Here is a 13,406-nt window from a genome sequence, read left to right on the forward strand (position 1 = left end):
ACTCAGGAATGGTAGCCTGGAGAATTTGGGAGAATGTTGGTAGCTAATGAGTCAATTTATTACTGAAGATCTCTTTAAAGTAAGATTTCTCTAAGAGCTGACATTTTGGACTTTCTGCTATAAATGTGTTAACTACACATGTGATTACTGTTAAATTGAAAACATCCTTTATTTTTCTGATAGAACAAAAAAAAGGAAGAATGAAGGGAAAGGAAAGGAAAAAAGCAGTAATTGAATGAGAGAACATCCCAAGGACACAGACTTATTTATATTGAAACATCTACAAAAAACTATAGATCAAAAACTATAATCATTCAACTCACACATAATCATCTCTAGAAGTACAGTAATCCAGCTGTTATCTTTTTCAGTTCAGGCTCCAATTATTTCAACCACCACTTATTAAAAACTATATATGCAATCCAGGCATGAGATTATTTTAAACCATCTGCAGCCTGGTTTTTTGTGGGTTCTGGACATGTACAGCTATCTCAATTTGCACAGTGGAGACAGGAGCTGACAAACTCTGTCAGCTATCTTCTTATTCAAACAAATGAACAACCTACATAGTCTGGTCTTCTCCATATTTGCTTTATAAAATTCTGAGGTCTTTGGAATAGCTCCAGCTCAGATATGAATGACCCTCACTTCCGTGGCTTGGAAGCTAGGTTAGGGAATTTCTGGGGTTGACTCACTTGTTGCTGGTTGGCCCAGTAGAAAGTACATCAGACTGCAGCTTAGGGAAAAAGCCTGGTTCATACTTTCCTTGTCCAATCTTCATGTCAAGTAAGTGTGGGTGAATCGCAGTATGGTCAATTTTTGCCAGACGCAGCTCAATTGCTTTCTCTGGATTAAAATATTTTTTTAAAAAGTCAAGTCAAATATTTTTTTTTAGAAAGAGTTACTCTTCCACTTCAGCCAAGATGCAGTAAAAAGGAATGATTTTACCCTCCTTCCTAAAATAACAGGAAAAAAGAAACCAGGCAAAATACATGAAAAAAATGAATTTCAAAATATTGGGCAGTGCTCCCTGACAAACAGGAAATAAACGAGGTAACTCTTAAAACTGCCCCAGTTAATTGCCTTGAGAGAGTTTTCAAGCTGTGGAATAGGAAGGGGAAAATTAGACAAGAGTCTAGTGGTCTCCCTGAGTTAAAGAGACCAAGGTAGCTAGAGTTAACAAGAAATGGTAGCAGAGAGGAAAGAGAACCCAGATCTGCAGGGGGTCCCCCACTTGAGTATTCAGTAGGTTAATTGATTAGTTCAAACAAGTAAAGCAACTACTCAAGGATGGGAAAAGAATCACCTGAAAGTTTAGAAGGAATAATATATACAGTTCATATCCAGAGCTAGAAAACCAGTCTTTAAAACCTCATCATAGGTCTTTAAATCATCTTTAAATAGATCTTTAAGCTATCATTCATAGGTCTTTAAACAGAGTACTAAGAAGAGTCTTGCCTCAGTAGAGGAAAATAATTAGCCACAGACTAAAGGATTCTCTAGTTCTACCAAATAAATATCTAAAGGAAAGCCCAAAAGAATCAAACTATTTCCAAATAAATTATATCCCAGAACAATAATCAAGAATATTTGGGGCTGGGGATGTGGCTCAAGTGGTAATGTGCTCACCTAGCATGCGTGAGGCACTGGGTTTGATTCTCAGCACCATATAAAAATAAAATAAAGATATTGTGTTCAACTAAAACTAAAAAATAAATATTTTTTAAAAAAGAATATTTATAGGAAAACAAAGTATCCAGGACTCAAAACGGTAAAATTCATCTAATCAAAGATTACCAGGTGTTATGGTTAAATATTAGGTGTCCCCCAAAACCTCATGTGTGTGGGACAATTCAAGAAAGCTAGGAGACAGGATGACTAGGTTATGAGAGCTGGCCTTCTATGGACTGACCTCTGAAACCATGAGCCCCCCAAAATAAGCTTTTCCTCCTCTGATTTTTCTTGTTTGATCTCTTGCTTATAGCACTGAAAAAGCTGCCTAAAACACCACCAGGTGAGCAAAGAAGCCAGATAATGTAACAAATTGTCGGAAGCCATTCTCACACGTGACTGGGTGACTCCCGGTTAGGGTCTGAGGCGCTCTGGCTGTGTCGGAGCTTTCCCGGCCCTCTCCTGATGAGAGAACCTGTCTGTGTGGGGGTGTAACTGACCACTGACCCCGGAGGCCCAATCACTGACCCTGACCTTGGAGTGCGGCTCCCCCTTCAACCTTCATTGGATGGAATTATCCCCTGAATTTCTTGCTCCCCAATAAAAGGCTACTCCCTGGCGTGCTCTCTCTCTCTCTCTCCTGCTAGCCCTGAGTAATCCTTGCTGCCCTGCCGGGCGGTTAGAGGAGGGAACCAGAGAGGGGAGCCGTCTCGGACCTGGTCATAGAAAAAGGTAACTGAGTCTGTGTGTTTATTTCGATCTCGCTAGCTAACTTTTATGCCAAGAACCTCATTAATGAAACCATTGCGCTGGCCGCGTGGTAGAACAAATGACAGAAAAAAAAAAAAAACTAGTCATGATTGAAACCAAGCCAGAACTGACACAACTGTCAGAATTAGCAGAATTAGAGATATTAACAGTTACGTTAACTATTCAACTATGTCACAACATTGTTTAAAAATCAAAAATTACAAAGTGACCTGAGGAAACTTTTTTTGAGGGGGGGGGGGAGAGGGAGAGGGAGAGGGAGGGGGAGGGGGAGGGGGGAGGGAGGGGGAGGGGATTTTTTTAATATTTATTTTTTAGTATTTGGCGGACACAACATCTTTCTTTGTATGTGGTGCTGAGGATCGAACCCGGGCCACACGCATGCCAGGCGAGCGCACTACTGCTTGGGCCACATCTCCAGCCCCCTGAGGAAACTTTTGAGGATAATAAGTATGTCCACCAGTTCTTGATGCAAGTGTAAGCATATGCCAGCACTTTGTGTACCAATTATATCTCAAAACTTTCAAAGAGTAAAAATTTAAAAAGCTGATAACTCTCCCAGCATTTTGTAGAGTCATGTAAAAAGAACATCTCAACTTTGGCCTTGCTATGTGTTCTAGGTCAAGTCATCTTCTGTCTGGGCCTTCTTCACTTCCCCTTTCCCTTTTTTCTTATTCAACAAAACTTTGAATGGATCATAAAATGAAACATTTTAAAGGATCTCCAGTAAGATGTCTTTAGTTATGTTATTACCATTTTCCAATCAAATTGGTTCAAGAAGCTAAGATGTGGGATGGGATAAGATAGTTGTACTACTACTCAAGGTTAAGGATCTGAGGCCAGTGGCAAGAAGCCTGCTCAAGCATATTTCAAGTATGTATATCTGGTTCATACCTAAGAGATATACCAATGACAAGGATAGACCCAGGATTTCTGGAAGCAAAGCAGATAGCTGCCTAAAGCATCTCTGGGACACCCATTTTTCTGAAATAAGCCTTACAAATGAGGGTTAGTTAACTCTGCATTCCATATTCCAAAATCCACATTCTTTTTCTTTTTATTATTTTTTTAGATGTTAATGGACTTTTATTTTATTCATTTATTTATATGCAATGCTGAGAATTGAACCCAGTGCCTCATACGTGTTAGGCAAGTGCTCTGCCACACCCCCAGCCCCCAAAACCCACATTCTAACAAGCCCATGACACTAAATGCTCTGGCCACAACTGAGAGTAGAGTGATTCAAATCAGTATGTTGCAGTGTTCAGTGCATAACAGAAGGATTACAAAAGGGATAAGAGGGATGGAGGCTATAGCTCAGTGTAGCATGGGGCACTGGGTTCGATCCGCAGCATCAAATAAAAATAAACAAATAAAATAAAAGCATTCTGTCCATCTACAACTACAAAAAAAAAAAAAATCTTTTTAATTCAAAAAAGGGGGCGGAGGATAAGAACTGATTGCCTCAACCCTATGAGTAGGGCCTCAACTGACTACAGCATCTGTCCTTACAGTGTCTAGCTATAAGCAGATGCCTCACTCTACGTTAGTGTGTCATACTCAAAATATTGTCATTTTCAATGTACCACAAAATGAAAGGGATTGGAGCCTGATTTGCACTATGATTTAGGAAATGGTATGCTAAATCCAGTTTTCAAAAAAATCTTCATTAAGCTGCTCAGGACCAAAGCCTTAGGCAGGGTTTAGTCTACTTATATGGGTAATGTGCCCTTAAGCCTTACCTAAGAGTCATCTTAAATGAAAAACCTGGGAGAGAAGCTATTCAGTAAAGACAGAAGGCTAAAAAATGTAAGGTTGAGCTAGGCATGGTGGTGCATGCCTATAATCTCAGCTACTCAGGAAGGTGAGGCAAGAACAAGTTCAAAGCCAGCCTTGGCAACTTAGTGAGATGCTGTCTCAAAATAAAAAGTAAAATGGACTGGGAATGTAGCTAATTGGTAGAACAACCCTGGGATCAATCCTCAGTATTATAAGAAAAGAGAAGGGGAGGGAAAGGAGAGAGGGTGGAGGTAAGGTTGATGAAGGCAGCAAGACTTTGTTTAAACTGTTATCACTTGTATCCTCAAAACCTAAAAACAAAACAAAACCAAAAAAAAAAAAAAAACTCAAAGCCTGGCGTATCCATTCATTTGGCAAATATTTGTTGAGCACTTAGCATATGTTAAGCATATATATGGTGGTAGTTATATGGTAAATGAATCAACAAAAATATATAAAAATACAGTAAAGAAACTGAAATTCCCATAAGGAAGTGAACCCACTACTTAATCTAACACATTGAGCTGAGACTATCCTCTAAGTTGATCGAGATGCAGACTCTATGAACAGAAAGGCATATTCAATCATTTGTGTAGTTCACAACTGTTCATATCCATGTGTTCCAGGCACAATGCTGGAGGACTAAGGTTAAGAAAATGAATAAATATGGTCTCCACACTTAAGCTGTTCCCTAATAATTATAGCACAAACAAAAAAAAAAAGAAAGAAAGAAAGAAAAGAAAAAAGAAACTATAGAGTAAAGGGAAGGACAAAGCATCAAAGGGCACAGAGAAAGAATCAACCGACACATCCTAGGGCATCACAGAAGGCTTCAGAGAGAAGGGATGTAGGCTAGTTTTGTGACAAATATCAACTTCTTACTCATTCATCCCTTCTTTCTTGATTATAGAACTTCAGTATTGTCAGGATAACATTACTCTCAGTTCAGTGTTCACTTTCACAGCCTTCCTTGCATTTAAAGGCAGTTAAAAACATGACTCTGGCCTATGACTCAAGAGAGCTTATCTAGAATTTCCAGGAAAACTTTTTTTTTCTGATGAAAGGGGGAAAACACAGCTGTTATCAACTTTTCCCTCTTGTTGGCTTGCATGTGAATATAAAAAGCCTCTTATAACCATGAGGTTATCAGCATAAATCATAAAAGCCAACATGCTAAGGAAAGCTGAATAAAACGATAGAATCTCAGTTCTGAGCAGCTGAGCAAACACCAGCAACCACCAGTTTTGAACTTCTTGCTAATTTAAGAAAAATAACCTCCTGCTTAACCCACTGTTGATTAGGTTCTCTATCTCTTACAGCAGGACCCATTCCCAATGGACACAAGTGTTAAAGGATGACAAGAAGATTGCTAGGCAAAAACAAGGAAAACAAACATTGCAGGCAATGGTAAAAACATATGCAGAGGCAGAAACAGAGGAAGAGGCGGGCTGTTTAGGAACCAAGACCTGTTGATGACATAGTCCAAGAGACTAAAATGTATAGCTCCCAGGAGGCCTTACCTGCTTCGTCCACAGTGGTACACTTCTGGTACATGGATGTTCGGAGAGTAGGCGTCCGAACATTCAACAGCCTGATCTTGTCCACCCGAGAATCAAATACCCGGAGAACAGGGTCTTTATCATCATCATCATGACACATGATTTTGTTGTCAATGAAAGATGCAAACATCTGAGTCTCCAGGAATCTTGAGAGGAAAGGCAGGTAGGGCTCAGGCTGATCTGACAAAAAAGATGCCTGGTGGGATCAAAAGATAACAGTTATTGACAGGGAAAGAGTATGTCAGCCTTGAATTGCAAAGGCAACATGTCCAACGGATGCAGTAGGCGAATTCTTCCAGAGCTTTCCAGGTCTTTATGAAAAGCAAACTGCAAAATCCCTTCCTTCTTTTTTTTTTTCAGGGTGGGTAGGGTGGGTGGGGTGGGGTGGGGTGGGGTGATACTGGGATTGAACCAGGGGTGTTTACAACTAAGCTATCCCCACCCTTTTTTTATTTATTTATATTTTTAGTCAGGGCTTGCTAAGTTGCCTCAAAACCTGTGATCCTCCTGCTTCAGCCTCCTGAGTGGCTGAGATTACAGGCATGAATCACTGTGCCAGGCTGTCCCTGCGGCTTCTTTTTTAAAAACACTCATACTGTTACAAATTTACTCATGTAACTTTTTGAGGCAACCAATCAATCTAAATGAACACCTTTGCCTTAAGAGTCCTTTTCTGTAGCACTGCACAGAAAGGAAGGAAGAAAAGGAAGGGGGACAGAAGTGGGGAACACGAGAGGAGAGGAAGAAAAAGAAGGAAGAGAGTCCTTTGTCTGGGTATAAATCATCTGATGGTAATAATTAGCACATCTGTTTTTAAGCAACACAACCTTCTAGTTTACGAACATCTGAAGACAATAAAACTTGTTCCACCCAGTGAAAGGTTGAGGAAGGAGGATTGCAAGTTCAAAGTCAGCCTCAGTAATTTAGTGAGGCCATAGGCAACTTAGACCCTGTCTCAAAATAAAATAAATAAATACATTTTAAAAAGGGCTGAAGGGCTGAGGATGTGGGTGGTAGTGGTTAAGCATCCCTGAGTTCAATCCTCCTGGCTCACAAACCACCACCAAACCCCCCCCAAAAATCACTTGTTCCAGTAATATTGCAAAAGAAAATCTCATTTTAGGTTACTTCAAGAAGTAACTGATTGGGGCTGGGGATGTGGCTCAAGTGGTAGCGTGCTCGCCTGGCATGCGTGCGGCCCGGGTTCGATCCTCAGCACCACATACAAACAAGTGTGTCTGCCGAAAACTAAAAAATAAATATTAAAAACAAATTTTAAAAAATATTAAAAAAAAAAAAAGAAGTAACTGAGTTCTCATTCTAATCACCTCTTCCCCAGCAATATTACACTCACTTTATCAAAGTTTTGCATCTGCTCCCGGTTGGTAAACCAGGACTCCTTATCCTGGCTGGGCTGAATAACAAACACTTCATAATCTGCAAACATCTGAGTAAAACGATTTGCAAAAACTTCCCGGATCTGAATGTTTAGCTGGTAAATTCTGAGTTCTTCTTCATCACACTGAACTTTAATATCCTTATTGTTGCTGGAGTCTTCACGTACTTCCAGCTACAAAAAAGAAACAACAGCTGAGAACAGATACTCTTCATTTTATTCAAAAGAAATGCAAATCTTCTAATTTTTTTCCCAGTGGTTATTTACTTAGCAGCAAAAGTAAGGTGAGAAAAAAATAAGGAGAAATGGGAAGAAAAAAATAAAAGAAAGGGATTCTGATCAGGAGGAAAGTTAAAAAGCTCCATAAGAGAGAAATTCAGCCATAGAGGAAACGGTGCTGAATATCTCAAGGGCCAAACAGAAAGGAAGGAATATAGGAAGTAATTGAAAAAAACAGTAATACAAAGTATCAAGATTAGACTTTGGTTCTCTACCTCTTTGGATTTCTTCCCCAAGTCACTTTCTGTATGTTTTTCCCTAAGTATTTTCCCTTTTAGAGGACAAACAAACAAACAAATAAAACCTTTTTAATCTCCCTAATTATCTCTCTGCTCTTTAACAGGCCATTATTTTTAAAAAGAAAACATATAACTTTTACACAAATATAAGAATGGGAGAGGTAAGAAGAAGATAGGTAACAGGACTGGGGTTTAGGTCAGTGGTGGAGGCTTGCCTAGCAGGCGTGAAGCACTGGGTTCAATCCTCTGCACCACATAAAAATAAATAAATAAACAAAAGGTACTGTGTTCATCTACAACTAAAAAAAAAAAAAAAAGGAAAAAGAAGATAGGTAACCAAGTACAGAAAGCTTAGTTTCACCAAAGTCAGAAAACAAAAGTTAAGTGCATCCCTGGAAAGAGCACAGGATTAGAATTCAAGAGGACCAGTTCTGGCCTCAGCTCATCTATTTGCTAGGCATTGAATCAGGCAAAACCACAACCACTTGGGCTCTCTAAAGTTTGCTTTTTTTCAACTATAAAACAATTAACACCTGTCCTAAGTTCCTTAGGTTGCTGTGAAACTCATAGGGCAATGAATTTGAAAAAAGTTCTGATCATTACCACCACCATTCCCTCCAATGGAGTTACTCTGCTATAGTTCTCACACAGAATTGCAGCAGGCTTTCCTTAACATGTGTTGGAGAAGTTATCCAGATTCTGATTTGAGTAGCATTTGCCAGGATCACATTTACTCTAGAGCTGAATCAGTCTCTTACTGTACACAAACATGCCTTGTGCTGAACTGGGTGCTTTATCATCCCACACCTTACTCAACAAGGACAGCATTCAAGCACAAATGAAATTTGTAAGACTTAAATTCAGCATCTTACCTTTTCTAAGCTTACCCCAGTCCTCTTGACCAAGGCTTGCAGCCGGGCAATAGTTTCATTCTCCTTAAGGAGCTCATAGGAATGCAAAGGGGAACTAGCAATGTTCCCATTCCTCTTGTCAGAGACAAGCTCAGAGGCCCGGAGCCTTTTCAACTTAGAGGCACTCTCGCTGCAATGAAGGTTTCCTTCAGGGGGAATGCCAAATGTCATGAGAATCTCAGAGACTTCCTGGACAAACTCCAATTTGTTGGGAAACTGAGGCAAGTCCTCTGGTAGCTCAATGAAATGGTTATCAACGTCCACAAAGCAGAGGTTAGCCTGGAAGTCAAAACAGGAGGAGTCATGCAAACAATTCCGAATAATCAAGGAGGAAGTTTTATAAAGGATAATGAAAAGAGAGGGAAGAGGATACACCTGAAACAGGAATATATGAGAAGTTGGGGCTCAGATGAGATAGACCTGACAGTTTCTAGTTGTGAGATTTAAGGAAGTTACTTAACCTGACTCCTTTTCCTTGGCGATAAAATGGAGATAAAATTAAAAACATTCATGTTAGAGAGTAGTGAGGATATTGTGTCATAGATATTAAGTATCTAACACAGAAATTTAACATGTAGTATATTCTTTTTTTAATATCTTTATTTTATTCATTTTATGTGGTGCTGAGGACTGAACCTAGTACCTCACATGTGCTAGGCAAGCTCACTACCACTGAGCTATAACCCCAGCCCTACATATAGTATATTCTCCTTAAACATTTGATAAATTCATGAATTCTACAGTCAGCAAAAAGAACAACTGCAACCTAGACTTTCTAACGCCTAATGTTTGTGGCTGATCCTGATGATTCCTATGCTTTCTTCTGGCTTTAAGACTACTTCTAGCAGCACATCTGTAATTCCAGCAGCTCAGGAGGCTGAGTCAGGAGGATTGCAAGTTCATAGTCACTCACCTATACCTCTAATGGGAACCTGCTTCAATCATATACTTCATTCTTTTTAACTTCTTCATTCTTCTTTAATCTTTTTGAACATGTCAAAGTCTTTCCTATCTCAGGATCATTACTTAACATGGTTCCCCATTATTCCTGAAAAACATTCTCCCTATACACTGTGTTACATAGTATATACAAATGTTCAACTTTAAAGTAAGATATCTGTGTTCCTAAGTGATTGCAACAATTTATATTTTTACCAGCATTCTAATGCAACCTACTGATTCAAAATCCTTTTAAAACTTGGTATCCTCACACTTTTGAAATTTTGCCAATGAAAGGAGAATAAAATGGTATTGCATGGTACATTTGATTTATACTTCTCTGCTGATGAAATTAAGAAATGTACATTTTTGTGCAATTCCTATTCATATTTTACATCATTTCTCTACTGTGTTGCTCATCTAACCTTCTTAATGACTTACAATTCTTTTATATATATATATTTTTTTTGGGGGGGTATAACTGAGGATTGAACCCAGCGGTGCTTAGTCACTGAACCACATCTCTAGCCCTTTTTTAAATTTTGATACAGAGTCTTACTAAGTTACTTAGGGCCTTTCTAAATTGCTAAGGCTGCCTTTGAACTCATGATCCTCATGCCTCAGCCTCTAGAGCCAGGATTACAGGCGTATGCCACCACGCCCAGTTTTTATATTTTCTTGATGCTAACTCTTCGTGGGTTAGATGTTATTCATACTTTCTCCTACCTATTATCTTTAAGATATCTTTTTTCTTTATAAGAAGATCAAATATGCCAATCTATTTTATGGGTAGTGATTTCTGTATCTTGTTTACACAATGTTTCTTTATGCAGAGGTCAGAAAGGTATTCACAGACATTTTCTTCTCTGGAAGATTTAAACAAGTGCTTTTGACATTTAAGCTTTTTTTTTTTTTTTTTAAGAGAGAGGAGAGAGAGAGAGAGAGAAAGAGAGAGAGAATTTTTTAATATTTATTTTTTAGTTTTCGGTGGATAAACATCTTTATTTTTATGTGGTGCCGAGTATCTAACCCAGCGCCCCGTGCATGCCAGGCGAGCACGTTACCGCTTGAGCCACATCCTCAGCCCCATTTAAGCTTTTTTGATCCATCTGAAATTGATTTTGTTATGGCATGACGTTATGGCATGAGATATGAGATATGGATCCTTTTTACTTTCCCCTTATTTTGTTCGTCTGCTTTTGTCACTGTGACTAAAATATGCAACAAAAACAATTTAGAGGAGGAAAGATTTATTTTGGTTCACAATTTCAGAGAATTCAGTCCATAGTTGGCAGGCTTCAAGGAAGAAAGATCATGGTAGAGGGTGAGGCAGAGGAAAACTGTTCAGCAGATGGCAGAAAAAAAATAGAGGGAGAGACACAGAGAAAGAGAGAGAGAGACAGAGGGAGGAAGGGAGGGGGAAGAGAGAGAGGAGGAGAGAGAAAAGGAAGAGAGAGGGTGAGAGAAAGAGACATGCACATACACCAAGAACATATAGAGTCCCCAAGTCACACACACCCCAATCTTGTGACCTACTTTCTCCAGCCATGTCCCACCTACCTATAGTTTTCATCACCTCACAGTAAGTCCATTTAAATTATTAATCCATCAGATGGATTAATTTACTAATGAGGTCAGAGGCCTCATGATCCAATCATTGCCACTCAACCTCTGAACCTTGCTACATTGAGGACCATGTTTTCAACATACAAACTTTTAGGGGGGCTTTCTAGATTCAAGCCATAATACACAATTTTTCTATCATCATCATTAAGTAGCCTCTCCTTTGACATGGTATCTCCAATTGTATATCAAAATGCTGTTCTGTTGATCTGTTTATCCCCGGGCCAATAAATCATATTCTGAAAGAAGAGGCAGGAGGGTAACATGATTAAGACCAGCTTAATATAGCTATTAAAAAACTTTCAAGCTAATTAAAACTGTATGTTTTATAGGTCCTGCATGTTTCATTCCATAAACATTTACTTAGTCAATAAATTAGTCTGCCTACCAACATACAACTAAAAAAAAAAAATTCTTGTCTCAAAAAATTCAAAGACTAGAAGAATCTCTTTAAGTTTCACTTGCCAGAGTTTTACAAGGACAAAACTTTGAGCCCTACCTGGTTAAGGGTCAAATAAATACTTACTGTCCAAAAATTAGCTATTTTTTATTCATTCCTTTTAATTTTTTAAAATTATAAATGTTGTCAGGCCAAGTAATCAAAAAAGATACTAAAAAACAGAATGAACTCATCTTGTCATATCACCTGCCTCACAGGTCTTATCCATACACCTATCAGAACAAGACATTGTGACCACCAGTGAGGCACACAATGCAATCATCTATCCACTTGGTTCTCTTCTCTTTGGAAGAAAAAAAGCAATTTCTCTAAAAGGAAATGTACAGGAAGTTAAAAACTAAATCCATTCAACAAGTTTGGTTGGCTTTTCTCCCATTACTGTGAACCAAATATACAGTGACTATAGAGAATTTTATAAACTCCAAATGATGAGTCCACATTTGTGGATATCCCCTGGTCAGAGGTGGCTGAGGTTTCAAGAAAGCAGCTCAGACACATTTCAAAGATGGACTATATGAAAATACAATAGGAACCTCCAGTAGATACCACCAGTCATCCTTTGCAAAATTGGGTTGAAAGAGGAAGGAGTAAGAAGGCAAACGGAGAGCCAGGATCAGTGGCTCAGGAGGCTGAGGCAGGAGGATCACGAGTTCAAAGCCAGCCTCAGCAATGGTGAGGCACTGAGCAACTCAGTGAGACCCTGTCTCTAAATAAAATACAAAATAAGGCTGGGGATGTGACTCGGTGGCTGACTACCCCTGAGTTCAGTCCCCAGTACAAAAAAAAAAGAGAGAGAGAGAGAGAAAGCAAACAGAAAAAGAAGGTCATTTAAGCACATACAAGCCTCATGTTGTTTTCTCCCAGCATATAGAGAAATATGGCAAACAGAAGCAACTTATAAACCAATTCCTTGGGCACCCCTTTCCTTAGCTGACAAGAGCCTCGCTCCTGCATAATAGCTCTGGGGAGAAGCAATAGCCTAAAAATGTACTAAACCCCAAGTGTTCAGTTTCCTTCTGTTAATCTCCTTTATTGTTGGAGGAGCCATGGGAAGACCTGGACAACCTGGGGAATTGACCATATCGATTTCCCAAATCCCATAAAAATCTCCCAAATCTCTTCCTGTGAAGGGTCACAATGCCCTTTTCTCAACCCTGAGTTTCTAACGCCAAATCACAATCAGCACCAGGCATAGTGGCTCACACCTATAATCCCAGCGATTTGGGAGACTGAGATACAAGAATCTCGAGTTTGAGGCCAGCCTCAGCAATTTAGCAAGGCCCTAAGCAACTTAGTGAGACCCTATCTCAAAATAAAAAATAAAAAAGTGCCAGGCATATATTTAGTGGTAAAGGGCATCTTAGTTAAATCCCTAGTACCTCCCATGAAAAAAAAAAAAAAAAACATAGCCAGCTTCTCCCAATAGTCTATCCTTATGTCTGAAGGGAAGTTCACCATACGGATTACTGGGGGTAAGCTATTTAAGAAGTATTCTAAGAAAGGGCAAGAAATAAAAACCAAGACAGAATACTAATATCTAATATTTATTCTAATATCCTCTGCTTAGTTCCCTGACATGGCTGTGGATGAAATAATTCCTTCCTAGATTGAGACAATGGAGCATCAAAGAGAAGCATAGGGCTGGGGATGTGGCTGGCATGCGTGCGTGCGGCCCGGGTTCTATCCTCAGCACCACATACAAACAAAGCTGTTGTGTCCGCCGAAAACTAAAAAATAAATATTAAAAGTTCTCTCTCAAAAAAATGTTCTTAAAAAAAAAAA

General features: G+C 39.1%; 1 protein-coding gene across 4 annotated transcripts in view; it reads right to left on the reverse strand.

Annotated features, from left to right (window-relative positions):
* Positions 1-13,406, reverse strand: part of Dennd5a (DENN domain containing 5A) — an 89,279-nt gene that overhangs the window by 25,662 nt on the left and 50,211 nt on the right. For all 4 annotated transcript variants that reach the window (XM_076846851.1, XM_076846852.1, XM_076846854.1 and 1 more), the window contains exons 6-9: positions 8,564-8,881; positions 7,132-7,347; positions 5,739-5,973; positions 696-846 (exon numbers count right to left, since the gene is read on the reverse strand). In XM_076846851.1, coding sequence (XP_076702966.1) covers positions 696-846; positions 5,739-5,973; positions 7,132-7,347; positions 8,564-8,881 — 920 coding nt within the window. The remainder of the gene's footprint in view (positions 1-695; positions 847-5,738; positions 5,974-7,131; positions 7,348-8,563; positions 8,882-13,406) is intronic.

Source organism: Callospermophilus lateralis, chromosome 2 (assembly GCF_048772815.1).
Source record: "Callospermophilus lateralis isolate mCalLat2 chromosome 2, mCalLat2.hap1, whole genome shotgun sequence".
NCBI classification, from domain to species: domain Eukaryota; kingdom Metazoa; phylum Chordata; class Mammalia; order Rodentia; family Sciuridae; genus Callospermophilus; species Callospermophilus lateralis.